General features: G+C 46.5%; 1 protein-coding gene across 3 annotated transcripts; it reads right to left on the bottom strand.

Annotated features, from left to right (window-relative positions):
* Positions 1-587: 587 nt before the first annotated feature.
* On the bottom strand, positions 588-22,683 carry med15 (mediator complex subunit 15). 3 transcript variants are annotated; one of them, XM_080009820.1, is made up of 18 exons: positions 22,562-22,683; positions 21,635-21,722; positions 21,409-21,460; positions 21,120-21,143; positions 20,798-20,962; positions 17,021-17,412; positions 16,387-16,779; positions 9,969-10,058; positions 9,689-9,799; positions 8,565-8,683; positions 7,905-8,032; positions 6,907-7,041; positions 6,677-6,740; positions 5,606-5,672; positions 4,816-4,973; positions 3,881-4,050; positions 3,034-3,132; positions 588-2,066 (listed from the first exon to the last, which is right to left on the bottom strand). In XM_080009820.1, exons 1-18 carry the CDS (start codon positions 22,627-22,629, stop codon positions 1,930-1,932), a joined length of 2,460 nt encoding a protein of 819 aa, XP_079865946.1. In that variant the 5' UTR covers positions 22,630-22,683; the 3' UTR covers positions 588-1,929. The 3 variants fall into 3 exon arrangements, with proteins under 3 accessions (XP_079865946.1, XP_079865947.1, XP_079865948.1); XM_080009821.1 differs by having other exon boundaries at positions 17,021-17,409; XM_080009822.1 differs by lacking the exon at positions 20,798-20,962 and having other exon boundaries at positions 17,021-17,409.
* Positions 22,684-23,011: the final 328 nt, after the last annotated feature.

The following is a 23,011-nucleotide window of genomic DNA, read 5'->3' as shown; positions in this document are numbered from 1 at the left end:
CCGAGCGGCTGTTTTTTGGGGCATCGGCTCCGAGTTTTCTCATCAGATCATTCACTCGATGAAGACGCTTCCGTGCGTCAGTGGAAAAGAACGGCAGATCATTCGAGTCCTCTGATGCGACACCGATTCCCCTTTTCTGGGAACAACTCGGCGGCAACGTCCCCACCCCCCGTTCACATGGGATTCCTCTGCGTGCTACACTTTCCTCACACTCTCCTGCACACGGCTGCAGATGCCCCCGAGTGAGGCGTCGGCCCCCGGGATGGAGCCGGGCCCGGGCCCCGTGACGTGGCCGCCTGCCGCTCCTCCATGCTTGGGACGGGTTGAAACCCGGAGGACAGATTTAGAGCCGGGGATGAACCGAGCGGTTCTTCTTCTGGTCGTTCATGTGGTATCTTCGTCCTCGGACCGGGGTCGAGAAGTCTCCTTGCTGCCTCTGCTGGACGACTCCGCGTGGCGCTTCGAGCCCGGTTTGCGATGCGTGGACCCGTCCCTCGAAAATCTGACAATGACTTGATAACGACGCCATCAACAGAGAAGTATTTATTCACTTTGCAAAACAAAAGAGTAAATACATACTTCGGATCTTTACAAAACATACACATCTCTTTCTCGGTGAAACAGTCTTCAAAAGGACCCGCTTCCAGTTCCTTATCTTAACAGCCATCGTTTGTGGTAAAAAATAGAAATTGCATTTTATAACAACAAAAAAAATAAAAATCCCCGCGCCCGCCCGTCTTAACCGTGCAAAATCCGTTGCGTTTTTTTTTCAGAGGCAGCAGGACGTCCGTCGCCGTCATGGACAGTTTGTGTTGCCTGTACGGGAAATGAAGCGGGGCCCCAGGACACGCCCTGCCGCCGCTTTGATGCCATTTCCATTTAATTATTCAGCCGTTCGAGGACTCTTTACGGTGATGTCGGGAAGCCTCGGGAACGGTGTCTCTACCTAAGAAAAAAAAAGAAAAAGAAAAAAAGCAGCGTTTGAACCCCCCGGACCCGGATCCCAGAGTCAGACGTGACGTTTTTAATCCGGTACGGAACTTTGAGATGAGGACGAATGCAGCTTTAAAGGAGCGCTCGCTGAGGTCCTCGGGCGTCGCCCCTCCAGCTGTCCGCACGGCGGGTGAACGACCTTATTGAGCTGTTGTCGACGCACCGTGTCGCTCTTCCCTTCTACGAAGCGCTGAAATGCGAGCGTTTGCCGAGGTGAAACACCGATCCGACAACGCTAACCCTAACCCTAACCCAACGATAATTTAAGACGAACCACCTTAAATAAGGACGGTGACCGACCATCATCCCGTCCTGTCGCCCACTCTCACCAAAGTAAACCTAAGTGCTGAGCCCGGTGGGACTCCCAGGGTCCGCCTCAAACCCTTGCAGGAAGAGTGAACGGTCACTTTATTCTGATGTAAGGTCGCTCACTCGGCGCGGAAACATGTTAAAGACACAAAGGGAGGACCCAGCACGGCGCTCCGTCGGGGAAACGTGCCTCCTGGAAAACAGACGTTTCGCACCGTGATGGAAATGTAAAAAGTGGCCCGAGATGTAAAAATGTGACGTGTGGGGAGTTGAGAGTGGGGCGTGCAGCCGTCGAATCCAAATGTCCCAGCTCGGTTTTTTGGGTCAACCTCGCAAGGCGGAGGAGCTCGCTCGTGTGTAAAAAAAAACCAAAACAATAAACAAAAAACAAAAATAAGTTGTACGGCATGCGTGGCCCTTGAGCAAGGCACCGAAGCCCCGTACCTTCGCTGTAACACTGTGATCCACCTGCACTGCCCACAATTCATCATCGTGTAAATGCATATAGATATATTTTGTTTAAAATTTCCCTTTAAATGTTTATTTGATGCGTCTGTACAGAAGCGGTTGGTAGGCGTGCGGTGCTGATGCGGTCGCTAGGCAGCAGTTGCTAGGCGGCGGTGGTCGCTAGGCGGCGGACAGACAGGCCTGTCGGATGCTCTGCGCCCACGTGTTGAGCAGCTCTGTGACCGAGTGCTTGTCTGGGAGCAGCAGCAGCTTGGAGGTCATGGTCTTGTGAACCGTCTGCAGGAAGGAGTTGGCACCTGGAGCAGGGGAGGGCGGGTGGGGGGATGGGTGGAGGGAGGGATGTATGGAGGGAAGGGTGGAGGGAGGGATGGTGAGGGAGAAAGCTGCCATCACTTGTTTTACAAACAAGTACACACTCGGTTAGCGGTCAAATTAAATGTTGCTCAAGCACTTTCTCCAAAACTTTCAAATGTGCACATGAAACGTTTTTTTCCCCCCAGCACCTGGATGCTTGAGTGCAGCGGTTCTCAACAGGTGGCTCCCGATCTGAAACCGGGCATATACGTCCACTTCTTGTGTACAATGTATATGTCCTGTACATATTTGTACCCAATTTCCAATGATGTGCTTTTATTTTGAAATGTGTGCTGTTCAGTCAAATTAAATTAAAGCAAATTTGATCAGATTCTCACTTGCTACACTCACACACTTTCCACCACAAATCACCATTTGAAAACCATTTATAAAGGAATTATAGCAAATTGTTAAATTAATTGGAATGGCTCAAATCTTCATCGTGTGACTTCATGACGAAGAACAAATTTGGCCGTTGCATTTCAGAAACGCCGCTCTAGTGGGAGTCATGTGACCAGATTTCACATTTTTCACCAGTGGATAATTAATGGATAAACAGCTGTCTCCGTTTTTCTTTGCTAGCATGCATTGTATTTAACAAAACATTTTCAAATTTCAAGCACATTTCCAACCTTGAAAACTTGCAGACTTTGAACTCTGGATGTAGCACATGACACTGGATGAATGCACCCAGGATAAAGTATTATTATGATTATTATCATCATCATCATCATCATACTTATTATTGTTATTATTATTATTATTATTATTATATTATTCTTAATAATAATAATTATAATTATTATTATTATCATCATCCTTTTAATTGTTATTATTATCCTTATTATTGTCCATTTTATTATTATTATTATTATTATTATTACTATAATTGGTATTTCTGCTGCTTACCGTAGTGCTCTCCGTGGTCGGCCCAGTGGGGGCTTTGTTCGGGGTAGTCTGCTGGGACGCTGAGCTGCAGCGGAGGGACACTGGGGAGGTTCTTGTCGTCTGGAATGTGGGATGAGAACACAGACAATTACCCATGATGCACTGGGCACCGCATCAGTCAAGATGGGGATAGCGAGTTGGCAGAGAGATGACTGCTGGGCCGAGACGCAGTATTTGTTGAGGTAGAACTGAAGTAATCAAGGTTGTGGGTCACTCATTTTCAATTTTAATTTTCAAGTGTTACTTAGATGAAATATTCATATTGCTATAATTATATATTATTATACTATTATACTATTGTCCTTATTAGTATAACTGTTCATATAATTATAATGCTCTTACTAGTATACTGCTCCCTCACACACACACACACACACACACACACACACAATGTGTATATACTGTCACGGGGTGGGATACATTAGGCAGCAAGTGAAGTCGCTTCTTGAAGTTGATGTGTTGGAGGTTAAATGTGGTTGGGGTGGTGCTTGGAGCAGCTCGGAGCCTGGCGGGGAGCGTGGGGGATCTCCGCTGTGCTCCCCACGGTGCCATCCCCACACTCAAAACATTCATCATTTGTACCGGGACTGAAGCCCGGGCGTCACCTTTCCCACTTACGACAAATACCGGATGTTACCAGGTTTTTGGCGCAGTGGGAAAGGGGTATGAGTCTCATTTATTATCAGGCCAATAGTGTTATTTCAAAAACAACATTTTCTACATTGTCATTTCTGTAAATAAAAAAGAAAAACAAACACACACACACACACACACTGTGTGTGTAGTGGGGAAGACCCTCCCAGCGTACCCAGCTTGCAGACGAGGTGCACCGTGCCGTTGTTGCTGCAGTACGATGGGTCCAGGTTCACCAGGAACTTGGCGTCCAGACGGGCCACCTCACCCTGCAGGATGTTGGGGATCGTCTGCCGCTCGTCGTCCTCGTTTTTCCTCTTACGGCTTCCGACGAGGTTGGGGCCACTTTAGAGGGGGGGGGGGGGGGGGGGGGGGGGGGGGGGGGGGGGGGCGAAAAATACTTTTGAAAACATTTACAAAATAGTATAATATCTTGTGTAGAGAATAATCTTTGTGTGGTTGTCCAAGGTCAAATTTCAAAGACATATTTTAAGGCCAACACCCATTTCATCCGTGCGTGTCCAGCACAGAGATGATGACGGGCGGCGCGCTCACTGCGTGAGCTCAATGCAAGGCTGCGAAGGGGATAGACGAGCCCGGCTCCCTTGAAATTAGGGAACTACAGCAGGGGTGACATTGATGTGACTCTCCCGTCTCAAGGCGGGATGGATGGGGATGTACAGCATCCGAGCAGCTGTTCCTCCTCCTCCGTGCCTTCTGTTTTCCAGCTCGGCGCACAGGGAAGAGGCGTGGAGGTGGGGCTGGGCGGGTCGTGACATTTTTGGTGACGGGGGAACAATTTCTCCCAGAGACGCACAAAGGCAGTTTCTTCCCGCACGCCGTAAGGACTGTCAACGCTGCACTCACCAGGGGCCCCCACTGAGACAAACACACATAGGCCCCTACTCCCTTACTGTACCGTATGATGCATACTGTACTGCATACTGTATCACTGTAAAGGGTTACTGCATACTGTGCTGTACTGTTGTATACTATACTGTATATCTAAAAACACACTTCACTTAATTCACATGACACTTTACTGCACATATCTGTATATACCATAATAGTCTATTCATTTAAGACTTTTAGACTCTACTCGGCTCTTACGTGATGGGGGGCCCGTGGATGGCGGTCATGGCGGGAGAGAAGGTTCGATACAGCGAGTGGTTGAAGACCGGCGAGCGGATGTTTGCCATGACGGCGTCGAGCAGCGGCTGGCACAGATACTGCTGCTTGGTGGCCACGGGCGGAGGGGGCGGGGTGGGCTGCAGCGGGTAGAAAAGAGGAAGAAGAGGAAGAAGAAGAAGAGGAAGAGGAAGAAGAATGAGGAAGAAGAACAATCACAGGAGTGTCGAGTACAATTAAAATGAAAATGCATTGAAATGGAATTTGAAAGTCAGAAATGTCTTATTGTATGTCATGTATGAAAACAACGGCGTTGCATCCGTCCCTCTGGGAGGTTTTCTGTGATCGTTTTTTTTGCGACGGAAAACCCTTGATCCTGCAGTGGCTTTTCTCAAATCTTGCAAAGGAAATTGCAGGAATTGGCAAAAGATGCAAGTCACCTGAAACTAATACCCACAAAGAGTCATACATGTGGGTCATAAGTTTTGATTGTAGATTAGTTGAATTTGCATTAATTATCACGATCAAAAAAATGTGAAATTCCTGGAGGCACTAGTTAAGATCCATCTTATTAGAATATAAAACAATCTCTCCTATGGAAAAAATAATTTTAAATGGCCCCATTAGCAGACAGTTAATTGTCAAACATTTACGGTTGATTTTTAAAAATCTTTATTTGGAAAAAAAAATAAACAGAGTTGAGTATTTAGTCAGAACAAAGACAAGCGTGCGGAGAAAAAGCTGTGGAAGGGACGGGAGGACGAGGACTCACCACCGCCATGTCGTTCTTCAGCTTTTCCAGCGCTATCTCACACTTCTGTAGCGTCTTCAGGGGACATCTGCCGTTTCGGGAGGAGAATCAAGGGCGGGTCAACACACGGACCACGCCGCACGGCTGATTCAACATTCTTCCTTCATTTTATGCCACCGTCATAGTAAAATAAGCTTAGAACAGCTTAGCAACAGACGCCCAGCTCATGAAGAAGATGAGACATTTACTGGTACAGTGGAACCTTGACTTACGGCTGTAATTCGTTCTATAAGAACGGTCGTATGTTAAAACAGTCGTATGTCGCAGCAATTTTTCCCATATACACCACGCTCATATTTTTCTATGATTTCCCTCTTAGTTTCAAAGGGAATCATTGCCTTTTTCTTTTTCCCATCATCCTTCTTCTTAGGACTCATCATGAAGGGTGAAAATAGACAAAATACACAGCACAAACACAGTAAATATGAAAAAAATATCGATAAGCCACGAACTACGTGCACACACCATGTAGGTCGCCCGCTGACTGAGAACGAACATGGCCACCGAAATTTCCACACTCGTATCTTGGAGCAGTTGGTCGCAAGTCGATACAAATTTTCGCGACTATCGCTACTCGTCTCTTGGATTAGTCGTAAGTAGATGCAGTCGTAAATCGAGGTACCACTGTCTTGGAATATGGCAAATTTTGCGTAGACTGAGGCATGACATTGTTTTATTCGTCTAATAAATAATTTCTTTATATTCTTCTAATTTAGAAGAACACAATCAAACGACTCAATTAAAAAAGAAAAGAATGTGTTTTAAATGCAATTTAAAAAGCCTCATTTTGAGTAGCTCATTTAATCCCCTTTCCAGACGTTTTTGATGACGTGCAGATAACCTGAATAAACTCCTTTCTGCCTTTTCCCCAAGGGCTGTTAAGGTACAGCGCTTTTCTTTTTTTTTTTTTTAAGAACAAATGGATTGAACACCGCTCCAGATCACATTCCAGACATGAATGCACTTTAAGGCAGTGGCTTTTTAACCAAACTGTTCAGACGCTGCATCCGACTGTCAGACAACCTGACGCACCTCGTGTTGGGATCCGTGAGGATGTTGAGCAAACTCTTCATCTTGCTCAAATCCTTCTTCCGGTCTGTAAAATAAACAAACAAACAAATAATTAAGTAACAAGAAAAAGTAAATTAAAATAAGTGGAAATTAGACCCCCCCCCCTAAAAAAACAACAACATTTACAAACCCCTTCTGTGTCTCTGCTTCATATTTTGTTCTCAGGCAGTGTTATTTATGGGTGTTTCTACCTTCGTTCTTGTCTATCTTATTGATCATCCTGCGCAGCGGTTCGATGTACTTGGAGAGCTGCTTGAGCTTCTCCATGTACTGCTGGTCCTCCAGCGACGTGGCTCCCGCCGGACTCATCACCGAGTTGGGGTTACCTGCAGGGGGCGGCACAGCCTGCGTTCAGACACCGGCGCACGGCAACAGGCTCGTCACGCCCACAGAGGCTTGTTTACCGTAGAAAACATAGACCACAACCGAACGGAATACAACTGAATATTCTCAGACAGCCGGCGAGTTAGTTCTATATTTTAATGATTATTCATTTTATTTTGGCCTTCTTCTGGAGGTATTCTTAGTCTCACTTTTCTTTCCATCAGTGGTTAAGGACAGGGTGGATAGAGCCAGGAGCATTACTACAAAGCCAAGTAGGTCTTTATAGGAGAAGTAGTATAAGTAAAACATTTGATTTTGGCTCAAAAGTTTGTGGTTAAATTCCACAAATTATTTTCTTGTCCGTTTTTGTGTTAAAAACAGCAAAAAACAAATGTCGAAATAATGAAATGCCCACAGGTTTACGGAACACGATGACATTGTAAACGGACACCGTAACATTGAAGGAAGAGACAATCAAGTATATACAAAAAAAAAAAGAATATAACAGAAGAGAACTAAAAAGATGAGAAAATAATAGAATAGAATACCACAGGAAATAATATTATCGGACCAGATAGAACACAATATAATAGTACAGAATAGACCCACAGGGGGGCACCCACAGTCCAGCCCTGAATCCAGTGCTTGTAACACGTCGTTCGGGGTGGGAGGAAACCCCGAGCGGTAGAACGTGCAAACTCCACACCAGGGGTTTGAATCCCTCTTGCTGTGACTCAACAGGGCGGCCAACTTAAATCTATTTCAATAAAGTCTCTTAATGTAACTGCCTCCATGAATCTACCAGAGCTCCATTTTGAGTATAGGCGCGTTTAGCCGGAGCGTGTGCTTGTGAAGGGGGGTGCACCTGGGGTGTTGAGGGGTCCGGGGGAGGGAACTCCGTAGTTTTGGGGGGTTCGTGCCGACGCTGGACTCTGGGAGGGCTGAGGGGAGGGGCTGGGCTGGAAGCCGCCCGGTGACGGGGTGGGAACCGAACTATGGCGGTGGGGGGGGAGAAAAAACACAGTAATTCAAGATGATGAATAACAACAGCATAACCGTTTTAAGGTCGGCCAAGGTAACTATCAGGTCGTTATCAGGACCACCCGCCTCCAACAAAAGTGTTTCGCGGGGTAATTGTGTCTTCAGAAACACTCAAAATGTTCTTCCTGGAGAGGGATTCAAAGCATCTGCAACTGAACCCCTGTTTGCACTGGGTTCGAACCTCCAGGATTTCGAAAGCCTAGATTTTTTTTTCATTTTTTTATTTTTCTTTACTCCCAATGAAGTCATGTCATCACTTCCTGTGATAATACACATTCTGCATATCACAGAAACATGAAATATTTCAGGCGTTTCACTCTTTTTTTTTAATTCTCAAAACAAACAAACACCAATAATGTGGAGATTTAATTCAACCTGCATTGATTGTTTCGATCGCAAATAATTGAAATAAATAAAGTAAAACGCGATTTTTGCGAAGGGCCGGGAAAGCGCTCCGTCAGCCAGCCGCTCCGTCAAGACTCACCCGGTGGAGGCGGGATGTGACGAGGGAGGCTGGGGCGACGGCTGGGGGGGAGGGGGCATGGACTGGGGGGTCTGGACCTGCACCGGGGACGGCGAGGACATCATCTGATGCTGCTGCACCTGCGCGGGTCAGAGGTCGGGGGGAGGAGACGAGACGGCTGAGTCGCATGCTGTAAGACGCGGGACTCGGCTGACATCATACTTCACAAAAAAACAGTCATTACAGCGGGCGGAGTGTCACTGAGAACGCCAAAACCCCCTGACTTTCCATCCCGCTTCTTCACGAGGCTTTATAATAAATCATTTCCGCTTTACTTGAAATAAAACCTTTTCACAAAGAATATACTCCCCCACCCAGCAAAGCAATCAGTTCCACGGAACAGGAACTAAATGTGGAGCCATACCAGAAATTTTAGGGATTCAAGATTTTTTATTTGTCACATACATATACATACTTCCATACATATATGCAGTGAAATGTAATGCAACGTAATGCAATGTAATGCAACGCCCCGGTGATAGCACACAATATGTCCTAGGAAAAAATAGAAAATAAAATAAAAAGTAGAAAATTCCTTTCTAATAGACCGACTAACTGACTCCTAAAACGTAATACAGTAAGTGGAATACTTATAGAATACTTATAGATATATACTATATAGTATATAATACTTATAGATTTTAGCAACTCCAGCCCCTCCCCCCCTCCCCCTCCCCCCTCCCCCCTCCCCCTCCCCACCCCCACCCCCACCCCACCATAGGAGGAACCTTGCCCCAAAATTGTTTCCACTTGGAGGGTTCCTGGTTCCAAAACTGTCCTGGATAGTGAGGTGGAACATTTCGGGGGGGGGAGATGGGAGCGGAGGCGGAGTTTGCAGTACTGAACCACACCGACTGGTCGAATGAAAGCTACCTAAAAACCGCCAAGCACCAGAACCGCCACTTTTTAAAGCTGATTTTACACTCACTGCTGATTTGTGGGAGTTGTACTTCCATTTGCGTTTTGTTTTTGCGAGAGCCCCATCCTGTTATCCATGCCCGCATTGTTGTGCACATATTAATCATCCTGTACAGTATATCCTTCTACATTTATATTTTACACCCATGGCGGGGGAGGGGGGTTACCTGTGGCATCTGCTGTCCTGCCAGGGCGGCGGGGTTTGTGGGCGGTATGGCGGGGTTCGGCACCGCCCGGGGCTGTCGGGGCTGAATTTGCATTGCGGTGCGGATCATCATCTTGGGAGGAGGGAGCACAATGGGACGCGTCACAGCAAACACACGCGCTCACACGCGCACACGCACGCGCACACGCACACGCGCACGTGCACACGCACACACACACACACACACACACACACACACACACACACACACACACACACACACACACACTTTGTGCTCTTACCTGGCCGGGGACAGCCGAGGCGGCTGCTAGCTGGGCCTGCGCTGCTGCCTGTTGGGCCTGCTGCTGCTGCTGCTGCAAGGCTGCTCTGGCCTGGACACACACACACACAGACACACACAGACACACAAACACACAGACACACAGACACACAAAGCAAGCCCGCAGGCAGAGGGGTGTATAAGCAGGGAGTGCAGGAGCCATAAGGTGTCAGAAACATTTTAAACTCAAATTCTCAAAACAGATAACGCTGCATTTCACTGAAGTGGGAATTCAGAAAAATCCCATTCCCCTTATTGGAAAAGTGCAAAAGAACATCGATTTAAGGTGGACTTCAAGTAGGAATTACGATTTGGAATTCAGACTTAATTCTCAATTGGTCTCAACTGTTGATTCCGACAGCCCAGCAGATGGCCGTAAAGCCAATGTGAGCCTCACGTGACAAGGCGAGGATGTGTTGCAGTCGGTGAACCAATCCTTGAAGCCAGTGAGCAAGCTGACCAACATTCTGTCTGGGCGAGAATTAAGTCACCGCATCATCTCCACTCCCCGTGCTGCATCTGATTAAAGAGGCCACATTGACCCCATCGGATGGAGACACAAAACTGACGAAGACACAAGACGACCTTAAAGCCGGCATCATATTGATTCTGGACGAGAAATATTAAGCTCTGCCAGGAGCAAGCCGGGACCTTATGCCCAAGCCAACATTCATTGACCCGCGATACCGGGGTGAGTGCGACCCAAATGTTGAGGAGACCAAGAAGATGATAGAGGAAGAAGGGGTTAGGGGTGAGAGAAGAGGGAGATGAAGAGGAGGACGGAGCCGTCGCCCAGGCACAGCGCAAAAAAACAAACAAACTGAACAACAAAAAAAACAAAACTAAAAATACAGCAAGTAAAGCAAAAATAAAGCAAGTTTATCAAAACGGAAAGCAGGCGCTGCCACAGCCACACCCGCAACTGTTCCTGAAAAGGTAGTCCCGGAGATCGCCATCTACGCTCAAGAGTCCGCCATCAACACGGAGGAGGATCCCCTCAGCTGGTGGAAAGATAATCAACCGATAATCCCCTGCTGGCATAGGCAGCCAAAAAATATCTCTGCGTGTGCGCAACAAGCTGCACATCCGAGAGGGGGGTTTCAGCACGGTGGGGAACATAGTCACCCCCGCAAGATCCATTCTTACGCCAGAAAAGGTGAACATGTGGGTTTTCCTGGCAAAGAACATGTAAAGGCACCGTCGCCAATTTTCAAATTTAGTTGTAATCCCCCCCCCCATTTTGAAAAGCCTGACTTCTGCCGTTGATCTTACATTAGGCTACAATACGACTAAAATCTGTTTCTGAGCAAATTTGAGGCGAGAAATAAGCAATCCAGTTGCTGAATCTTCACTCATATTAGATCCGCAAGACGTAATTTAAAAGTAAGTTCCGACTTTCATAAGGCACGGACACACATCGGGACAGCGCACAGGGATTACGGGTCACACGTGAATTAATTCAATAATGTCGGAAAATAAAATAAATGAAATAAATACATCTACACAATACCATTTTTATTGGTTTTAATTTTTATTGGTTATTTGTTTATTACCGCTGAGTGTACATGGGCTGGCCCGCACCCAAGGCGATGTGACTCGACCGGGGAGGTCTGTCCTCAGTGTGCCGGGGGACAAGGGACCGTGAACTTAGGTCTGGACAAATCACCGTGCAACTTACATCACTGAATGTTCCTTTTGTGTCGGTTGGCCCTGCCATGGAGTAAGAGCTAAAGAAATTCCTCAAAATTGAGTTCTCAGAACAACGAACATTCCTAGTTCCTGCAGTGCGGACAGGAAAAAAAAAAAAAAAAAGACTCTTCTTCTCCTTCCAGCTGCTCCCGTTCAGTGTGGCCACAGTGGATCATCTCCCTCCAATACCTTCTGTTCTGCGCATCTTCCTCCCTTACACCAAGCGCCTGCATGTCCTCCCTCACCACATCCATAAAGCTTCTCTTTGGCTTCCTCTTTTCCTCTTGCCTGGCAGCTCCATCCTCACCCTCCTTCTCCCAGTGTGACTCTCATCTCTCCTACACACGTGTCCAAACCATCTCAGTCTGGCCTCTCTCACTTTTCCACCAAACTGTCCAACCTGAGCTGTCCCTCTTATGTAGTCGATTTTAATCCCGTCCATCCTTGTCACTCCCAATGAAAATCTCAACAACCTCGCCTCTGCCACCTCCAGTTCAGCCACCTGCCTTTTTGTCAGTGCCACCGCCTCTAAACCGTACAACATGGCTGGTCTCACTACCGTCCTGTACACCTTCCCCTTCACTCTTGCTGGAACCCTTCTGTCACAGATCACTCCGGACACTCTTCTCCACCCACTCCCCCCTGCCTGTAGTCTCTTCTTCACCTCTCTCTCGCACTCTCCGCTGCTTTGGATGGTCCACCCCAAGTACTTGAACTCATCCGCCTTCTCTACCTCCACTCCTTGCATTCTCAGCTTTTCGCCGCCCTCCCTCCCATTCAGGCGCATGTATTGTGTCTTACTCCTGCTGACATTCATTCCTCTTCTCTCTAATGCATGCCTCCACTTCTCCAGGCTCTCCTCCACCTGCTCCCTACTCTCGCTACAGATCACAATGTCATCCGTGAACATCATCGTCCACGGAGACTCCTGCCTGATTTCATTTGTGAACCTGTCCATCACCATTGCAAACAAGAAAGGGCTCAGGGCTGATCCTTGATGCAATCCCACCTGATATAATCCCACTTTGAATGCGTTCGTCACGCCCACTGCACACCTTACTACTGTCTGACTGCCCTCATACATATACTGTACCACTCTTACGTACTTCTCTGCCATCCCCGACTTCCTTATGCAATACCACACTTCCTCTCTGGCACACTATCATACGCTTTCTCTAAATCCACAAAGACACAGTGCAACTCCCTCTGGCCTTCACTGTACTTTTCCATCAGCTTTCTCAAAGCAAACAGTGCATCAGTAGTACTCTTTCCTGGCATGAAACCATTCTGCTGCTCGCTGATCCCCACCTCTCCTCTTAACCTAGCCTCCACTACCCTTTCCCATAGCTTCATGCTGTGGCTGATCAACTTTATTCCCCTGTAGTTACTACAGCTCTGTACGTCTCCCTTATTCTTGAAGATGGGTACCAGTACACTTCTTCTCCACTCCTCTGGCATCCTCTCCCTTTCCAGGATGGTGTTAAACAGTCTGGTTAGGAACAGCACTGCCATCTCACCTAAACATTTTCAAGCTTCCCCAGGTATGTCATCTGGGCCAACTGCCTTTCCGCTCTTCATCTTCTTTAATGCTGTCTCGCCTCATCCTTGCTTATTTACTGCACTTCTTGATCCACTATCCCCACATCATCCACTTCTCTCCCTCTCATTTTCTTCATTAATCAACTCCTCAAAGTACTCCTTCCACCTTATCAACACACTCTCCTCACTAGTCAGCACATTCCCATCATCATCCTTCGTCACCCTAACCTGCTGTACATCCTTCTCAGCTTGGTCCCTTTGTCTTGCCAATGGGTACAAGTCCTTTTCTCCTTCCTTACTGTCCAACGTCTCATACAACTCGTCGTATGCCTTTTCCTTTGCCACTTCTCTCATCAGCTTGTACTCCTGTCTACTTTCCTCATCTCTCTATCCCATTTCTTCTTCGCCAACCTCTTCTACTCTATGCTCTCCTGTACTTCCTCATTCCACCACCAAGAGTCCTTGTCTTCCTTCCTCTTTCCGCATGATACACAGAGTACCTTTTGGGGTGTGTCCCTCATCACTTCTGCAGTTGTTTCCCAGTCATCTGGTAACCGTTCATTCCCACCTATTGCCTGCCTTACCTCTTCCCTAAATTGCATGCAACACTTCTCCTTTTTCAACTTCCACCATTTTATCTTTGCATCTTCTTTCACTCTCTTCCTCTTCTTGGCCTCCAGAGTCATCCTACAGACCACCATCCGATGCTGCCCAGCAACACACTCCCCTACCACCACTTTGCAGTCACTAATCTCTTTCAGATTGCACCTCCTGCATAAGATGTAGTCCACCTGTGTGTATCTTCCTCCACTCTTGTATGTCACCCTGTGTTCCTCCCTCTTCTTGAAACATGTATTCAAAACAGCCAATTCCATCCTTTTTGGCGAAATCCACCACCATCTGTCCTTCCACATTCCTCTCCTTGACACCATACCTACCCATCACCTTCGTCTCTTATCCCTTCGGCAAAAAAAGACTGTTCCTCTAAAAAGTACTTTGAACTATGAAAAGGTTCCTGCGGTGCAAAAATGCCTATTTATTGAGCAACGAGCGTATCGACAAATATCTTATCTTGTAAAATATCTGGTGTTACCTGTACCACCGGTGTTGTCACAAGTTTATCAACCGATGGGAAGAATTCCTCACTGTGACGTCCGTACCTGGAATGATCTCACCTCCCCTCTCTGGAGGAGTTTCTCTCACAACCAAAAGAAGGCCGAGCATATGTAGTCCAATCCTGTTTTAAGCCCCCATTGTGGAACCAGCTGCTAGGAGTTGTGGAAAAATGTGGTCATTATGGTGGCAACCGAAAGACCCGGTGGACTGGAGGCGATGGAGAAGATGTCATAGTAGAGGTTTTGGCAAACCATCAGATGGCTCAAGAGGTAAAGCAGGACACTGCCTAGGGTGTCAACAGCAAAGGCAGGGAAGTGCTGACCTTGACTGAGGATACGATCAGGAGGTGGAAGCAACACTCCCAGTTTTGGGGGACGGCAGAAGTGGACGACATACACCAGAAGGTGGGGAGTGAGTGGCTGACGCAAGTGGAGGAACATAGGTATCTTGGCTTGTCGGGTGAGGGTAAAAAGGAGCGCAAGATTTGCGGATGAGTCAGATGGGTGCAGCATCTGCAGTAATGCTAGCAATGTACTGAACTATCGCCTGCATCATATCACTATATTGGTACCCTTTGCTATGACACTCACAATTGAGTTCAGGGGCATCCTATTTCTATTGATCATCTTTGAGATGTTACTACAACTTGATTGGAGTCGACCTGTGATAAATTAAATTGAATGGACATGATTGGACATCAGAAAGACACACACCTGCCTATATAAAGTCCCACAGTTGACAGAGCGTGTCAGAACAAAAAAGCAAGCACTGAGGTTGAAAGAATTGTCTGTGGACCTGCGAGACAGGATTGTGTCGAGTCCCAAGAGATCTGGGGAAGGATATTTAAAACGTTCTGCAGCTTTGAAGGTCTCGAGAAGACAGTGGCCTTCATCATTCTTAAATGGAAGAATTTTGGAATCACCACCACTCTTCCTAGATCTGGCCGTCCAGCCAAACTGAGCAATCAGCGAGGAAGGGTCTTGGTCAGGGAGGTGACGAGAACCCGAAGGATAGAGATCCACAGTTATTTTGTGGCGTTGGGAGAACCTTCCAGAATTACAACCATCTGGGCAGCACTCCACCAATCGGGCCTTTATGGTAGAGTGGCTGGATGTAAGCCACTCCTCAGTAAAAGGCACATGACAGCCCGCTTGGAGTTTGACAAAAGGCACGTCAAGGACTCTGACCATGAGAAACAAAATCCTCTTGTCTGATGAAACCAAGGTTGAACTCTTTGGCCTGAATTCCAAGCGGTATGTATGGAGAAAAGCAGGCACCGCTTATCACCTTGCCTACCATCCCTATAGTGAAGCATGGTGGTGGCAGCATCATACTGAGGGGATGTTTCTCTGCGGCAGGTACTGGGAGACTGGTCAGAATCGCAGCAAAATACAGAGAGATCCTCGATGAAAATCTGCTTCGGAGCGCCTAGGACTGCAGACTCGGGTGAAGGTTCACCTTCACAACAGCACAACGACCCAAAGCACACTGTCAAGTAAACACAGGAAAGACTTTGGGACAACTCTGTGAATGTCCTTGAGTGACCCAGCCACAGAGCAGACTTGAACCAGATTGAACGTGTTTGGAGAGAAGCTCCCCATGCAACCTGACCGCTTGAGAGGATCGGCAAAGAAGAATGGGAGAAACTCCCCAAATACAGGTGTGCCAAGCTTGTAGCATCATTCCCAATAAGACTCGAGACTGTCATCGTTGCCAATGGTGCTTCCACAAAGTACTGAGTAAAGGGTTTTGTATTTGTAATTAATTTGCAAAAAATTCAGAAAACCTGTTTTTGCTTTGTCATTGTGGGGTACTGTGTGTAGATTGACAAAGAAAAAATAAATGTAATCCCATTTAGAATAAGGCTGTAACAAAAAAAAATGTGGAAAAAGTGAAGGGGTCAGAAAACTTTCAGAATACACTTTAAATACAATTATTTTATGATTATCCAAACCCCTAACAGTTCATGCAACAGTCGGATATGTTTTGTTACGTAATCCAAGGACAAACTGAGGACTCTTTGGTGTGCTCTTTACCTGCAAGGCTTGCATCTTGAGATGCTGCTGCTGCTGGCTGAGGGAATTGATGGGTACATGCTGAGCGGGGGGCATCTGGGGAGCTAGAGACTGGGGTACCATGCCAGGCTGCTGCTGCTGCTGGGAGTGAGGGGGCATCTGCCCCCCCTGGGGCTGTGACTGGGCCTGCACCATGTGCTGGATGGACTGTGCTTGGGCTTGGGCCTGGGCCTGGGCTTGAGCCTGGGCTTGGGCCTGGGCCTGGGCTTGAGCCTGGGCCTGGGCCTGGGCTTGAGCCTGGGCTTGAGCCTGGGCCTGTGCTTGTGCTTGAGCCTGGGCTTGGGCCTGGGCATGTTGCTGCTGGAGCTGCAGTTGGACTATCTGCTGCTGTTGCTGCATTCTTGATGGGAGCATCTGGAGATGTGATAAAGAGTAGGATAGCACAAGTGAATGAGAAGGGAGACAAAGGAGGCAAGTTCGTTGGGAAATTTGTGTTCTAACGAAATTTTCATCTGCTTATTATGAGATCCATCACAAAGAAAAGTATTTGTTAGTAAAGTGAAGCTCATTTTAGGTTTCCTGGTAAATTACAACTCATGCAAAGCTAACTTCTTTGTTCCTATTGTAAAGAGGAAAGCCGATTTTTTTCGCGAACCTGGTTCTGTTGCTGCTGATTCTGAGCTGCCTGCTGCTGGTTCTGGTGGTGCTGTTGCTGCTGCTGCTGCTGCTGCTGTTGCAGCTGCTGCATCTTCAGCTGCTGCTGTACCTGGAACTGCTGCTGGATGGCAGCGTTCTGCTGCTGCTGCAAGGCAGCGTTCTGCTGCTGCTGCATGGCATTCTGCTGCTGCATGGCAGCGTTCTGCTGCTGCTGCTGCATGGCAGCGTTCTGTTGCTGCTGCTGCATGGCAGCGTTCTGTTGCTGCTGCTGCATGGCGTTCTGCTGCTGCTGGACCTGTTGGAACTGCTGGAACTGGATGGACTGCTGCTGCTGCTGCTGCTGTTGAACCTGTACGATCTGTTGCATCTGCATCTGGCCTGGCCCTCCTACTACAAGGCGGATGAGAGACAGGAGAAAAGAGAGCGAGAGCGAGAGAGAGAGGGAGAGAGGGACAGGAGAAGAGACACAGAGAGACATCCTACAGCTGAGAAACCGTCAGCTTGGTGTTACAGATTTCCTGACTTGTCTTGAAAGCCCAAATACTCATCTTTACCAGTAGCTTGTCAATAAAGAACTGTGGTACAATGTAGGATATAAATTATCAAGAAAGATAATAGTTTTCGCTTTCATATCAACAATGAAGTAGCTACTTGATAGTGTTTGGTCCACCCCCCTTCTAAGGGTGGTCTATCTGTAGACAGATTTCAGTGTTTACTGGAGCATCCCCAATTCCGGTTACTCACAATAACGCTGTAGTTAACGCTGAACCATGCCTCGGCATTCACCTCCCCCAAATTTGGGTTCTCCCACCCCAGGTCTGATCTTTCACACCTCTCTCATCAGGATGACTCTGGTTCTCAGAATTCAGCTGCCCATCGCCTCAAGACCTTTGGTTTTTGGGGGAGTAACATGGCGAGTTCTCCAGGTCCATTAAGCCTGGTTTATAGTCGCCGCAGCCATAGCGTTGTTTAGTGTCGCACCACAAATGGCGTCATTGTGGCACTCGCGACAGCACCGCGCAGTGATTTTGCGTGAGGGTGAGCGCCTCCCAATTCAAGATGGACACGTTTCAAAGGAAAGTCGTGCGAAGAAGTCCGCAGGTACAATCCGTATCATTCGTCCATGGGTGACCACAAAAAAAACAACAAAAAAAAAAAAAAAAAAAAAAAAACAGATTCCATTGAATTTATGGAAGGAGACAGCGTCGTCTCTGTCCATTGATTTGGACAATTTTAATACTAGTTACCTACTAATGAATAATAATTCAGATCCTTCCCTCAGGACTTCTTTGTAATGTCTACAGCAGTTCTTTCAGTTTCCGCTGGTGGTTTGTGCACAGCGTCTTTCAGGAGAAAGCCGCAAGCGAGCCGCACGGCGACTATCACAAGCCAAATTTATCTGGCAGGCATATAACAGTAGCCAGCCTGCTTTGCTTCCAGTTCCAACAACACACCCTGATGTTTGACCAATAGGATTGCTTGTTATTACCAAAAGGATCATTTGAACCAATTGAATCGCTCCTGACTGCTGGAGGTAGGTTCCTCTTTCGCATACAAAAAGACAGAACACTCTAATGTTCAAAGGCTATTTTGCCACTTGAGCCTTTTTTAATTTGCAGGGATGTTTCGACCTGGTTCATACTTTTGCATTCTGACTACAGTCAGAATTACAATTTTGAGACTCAAAAGCAGTAGAATAGTAGAGATGGATAGCAGGGGTAGCCATGCAAGGTGCCAAATTACTTATCGGGAGCAGTAAGGTATTCAGTGTCTCACGGACACTTTGTAATGCTGCCGGGAGGAGCCGGGGCTCGAACCAGCAATCCTGCAATTACCAGGTGACCTCTCTCTACCTCCTGAGCCACACTGTGAACCAATAGCAAAAAATAGAAAATCCTTCCCCAGACAGCAACCACAGAAGCTTCCGGTGAAAATGAGTAACAGTATACTGGCTTTGTTTTTGTGGACCTATTATGCTCCTCTTTACACAAATAAATATCGGTCTCCGAGGTCCCCAAAACACGTTATTATTTTTTATTTTTTTCTGAAAATACCACTGGATTATGCATTAGCGCTACTCTAACATGCCTCTAAATCCATTGTTTTGTGATGTTATGTGAGCAAATGTGTTTGGGCCCAAGTTCCGGTTCTGTGAGCCAATGGCGTTTCAGCATGGCTTCCAGGTTTTGTTGTATTTACTCCGTAACTTTCACTGCTTTCACCTTATCAGTCCACCAAAATCTGTTTCTGAACAAATTTGAGGCGAGAAATCGGCAACCCAGTTGCTGAACATCCACTTATATTAGATGTACAGTACAAGGCCGAATTTAAAAGTTTGTTCTGAATTTGATTGCAGTTCCCAGACTTGGGACTCGCACGCAAGGATTTATTCTTTCATGTAAAGGCCATAAAATAAAATAAAATCAGTGCATCTACAATAAAAACACACAATCTTTATTGGTTTTGTTTGAAGGAACGCACCGTGGATGGGCTGGAGCAGATGACCATATAAAGAAATCCATGACAAGCTGGGGGGGGGGGGGTATATGAGAGTGATGCTGAGAGTGTCCCTGTTACGCACAATGCATATTTTGTTTCGTTCAATAAGGAAATTGAGTAAGATAAAATACATCTAAAATAAAAACACAATGTTTTGATTTGCTTTATTTAGAGGAACGGGACACGTGTTCGCTCCCTCTTCGATGTCTCCATTACATGTGGAGAGGGAGACAGGGGCGCAAATTGCGCCGCCATCACTCTCTCAGAGGACACACAGTGGACCCAAAACATACTTGCGTTTTTGACCAATGATATATTATTTTCGAGGGGTTTAATGCTTGACTGAAAAGACGGATTAAAAGATCCGGAGCTATTTATTATTATTCTTATTTATCTATGTTTATTTAAGATCTGCACTATTTTAGAGATTTTTTATGAACTAAACCCATTTATCCTTCATTGAGTGAAGATGTGAATAAATAACTAACACGACCCAGTTCTTTTTTTCTGATTGGCTGAAATGGGGGTACTTGTATCCCTAGGGGTCTTTTGGGATACTGCAGGGGGATACTCCGAAAAATAAAAAAATGTAATGTTAAAAATTAAAAAAATATTGGTTATATGTAATGTTTAAAAAAACACATATGACACAAACTGTACATAATTTATGTTAGATTATTATTTTTTTCTTTAAATGACAGTGAAGGGGTACCCTATTTAGATCTTAGAGGGGGTACAGTTCGAAAAAAAGCCTGAGAACGACTGGGCTAAGCCACCAGAGGCGCATGTGGCGGTTTCAGAGCACCGGAGGGCGGATATTTCAATCAGCAGCTCAGGCATGGCACCAAAATGAAGCAGTGAAATCTGCGTTGCAATTTGGTAGATACCGATCGTGTAGGAACCGGTGCCGTAGGGGTACCAGGTTTCGATACCTGTGCGCGTGATCATGTTCTGAAAACGGAGCAATTACCAAGTCATTCATTTAGCTTATTATTTGACACTTTGGCCACGTCTAATAAAAACATCCCACAGTGTAACATTATATATATATATATATATATATATGAGACAGAAAATAAGGAAGAGCATAATAGGGCCCCTTTGAGGTACGGAACATACACTCTCTGCATATCGTTTTAAGCCGATACCAGAACTAGGGGTGTCTCTTCAGCAGGCAGATTTTGGTCAGTGCTCGAGTATGAGGGGCAAACGCAGCCAGCATCCACTGTTAATGATCCGCACTCAAACACACACCACATGGAGGAAACACACTCACTGGCCTGCGGGTTTCCAGCCACCCCTGCCATGGCATGCTGGCCTATCTGCATCTGCCCCATGGCCCCCATGCCACCCATCGGCGCACCTGGGGGACGAGGCCCCATGCCAATGCCGCCAGGGCCCCCTCCAACCCCTGTCAGGTTAGTCAGGGCATTCATGGGATCTAGCAGAAGGGTAGACAAGAGACAATATTATGCAGCTCCAACATGCACGGCCGAAATCATGTGAGTTCAGATCTAGAAGTGGACGGATCGCGGCAAAGAAAGGTAAATAAAAGAGGAAAAACAAACAGAGAATACCAAGAAAAACTGAGCACTCACCTGGACCCCCATGTGCCTTCTTGTCTGGAAAATCAAGACAAAACGCCCATTAGTAATTACTGCCAAACTATGAAATATTATTGAAACTATAAAACTATGTTCTACATGTTTCACAGAAAAAAACAAGGTCACAACCAAAGTGCCAACTTAATATAATATTGACAATGTGAAATGTAGTTGAAATTATAGCTTTTATTTACTTCAGCTGGCTGTAGGAAATACAATTCATTTCACTTTTAGACAGCGATAATAATAAAAAAAATGCATATGAAAGCCAGATAATACTCACGAATCTCTCTGAAGTGTATGATCAACCTCGCGACCAGAGACAAGTATTCCTCCTAGGGAGCAAGGGAGCAGGTTTGAGCAACGACAACTTGCCACATCCTCACCAATGCACCGGGAAAGGCTCACACATTGGTGGATGATACAGAGTGAAAGACGCAGGAAAGCCATGCGCTTGTGATAAATGTGCCGGGCGCACATCCCCCCGTCCTGCGTTCGTCTTGACTTACTCTTGATTTGGCTTTGACGTAGACGTGGTTCTCCATGTCGTTGCTGGACTTGGTGTGCGCGGTTCCGGCTTTCCTCATCGCCTCCTCGCTGAAAAGAGGGCGGAGAGGGTGTTTTGGTTTTTTTTTACAACATTTTGGTCCATTTTGATCAATCTCGCCCAAATGGGACGGTGATCAGAGCGAGCTCCCCCCCACCATCCCAGTGACATGGCTGCGAACACCAATTCATCCGTACACACTAATTCTAATACTATCTTTACATTCATCTGTAATATATATACAATATACAGTATTTGACTGTATTTATATCCACCTGCATCATTGCACAACACACTGTACATCAGTATAATTCCGATAAAACCTGCACATACTAGGTTACATAATATAAATAACCACATTTTGCCTCTATCATTTGTGGCGTATATCGGTTACTTTTCTTGTATGTAGATGTGTTTAACGTATTTAGATGATCTTATTTCTCACTTGAATTCGCCCTTTTATCATTTCACTGCAAAAACTCTTAACTTTGAGAACTAGTTTACTTTCCAGTCCTACTGGGCAGATCTGACAACTGACCAACATTAGTGACTGTTATGAAGCCGTTTAGCCTGGATATGCTTGAATTCGGTGACGGGTTATTCCCATTCCCTTTGTCTAATTACACCGAACGGACGGAATGTTAAAACTCAGCCCCTGCCGGTGTGTCGTCTTCGTTTCGGTTCACTTTAAACAGGCTGGTGGGCTCCACACGCAGCTTCGGGGCTAAACACAGTCTCAGGCTGTGTGCTGTGGCGTCGCTTAGCATAGCCTAGCGCTTAGCTTATCTTAGCATAGCATAGCCTAGCCTAGCGCTTAGCTTAGCATAGCGCAGCGCAGCGCTTGCAAGGAAGCAGAATGGAGAATGAGGCAGAAAGGCCAAGGTCTCACATTTGAGCCACGACTTTCTGTCGGAACTGCGGACTCCTCCAGTCGCTGTCTGAGCCCGGGACCTCCATGGTGTCGTTGGCTTTACTCCGTGGATCCGAAACCGAACTGGAGGCGGAATGTTGGTGATGTTTTCCAACGCTCCTTCTACTTCTTTGAGTCAGGTTCAAAAGCCATAACATGTTATTACCGCCCCCTACTGTATGCAGAGTGACATGCCAGAGCTGGGGCTTCTAGAGTGTACTACTAGTAATAGTAATACTACTACTACAACTAATACTACTACGACTACTACTACTACTACTAATACTACTACTAATACTACTACTAATACTACTACTACTAATACTACTACTAATACTACTACGGTACTACCACTACTACTGTATGCGGGGTGACATGACAGGGCTGGGGCTTCTAAAGTGTACTACTAGTGCTTCTACTACTAATACT

Source organism: Zeus faber (assembly GCF_960531495.2).
Source record: "Zeus faber genome assembly, chromosome: 11".
NCBI lineage: Eukaryota > Metazoa > Chordata > Actinopteri > Zeiformes > Zeidae > Zeus > Zeus faber.
Note: the sequence above shows the minus strand (reverse complement) of the source record. Positions and strands in the feature narration are given on the sequence as shown.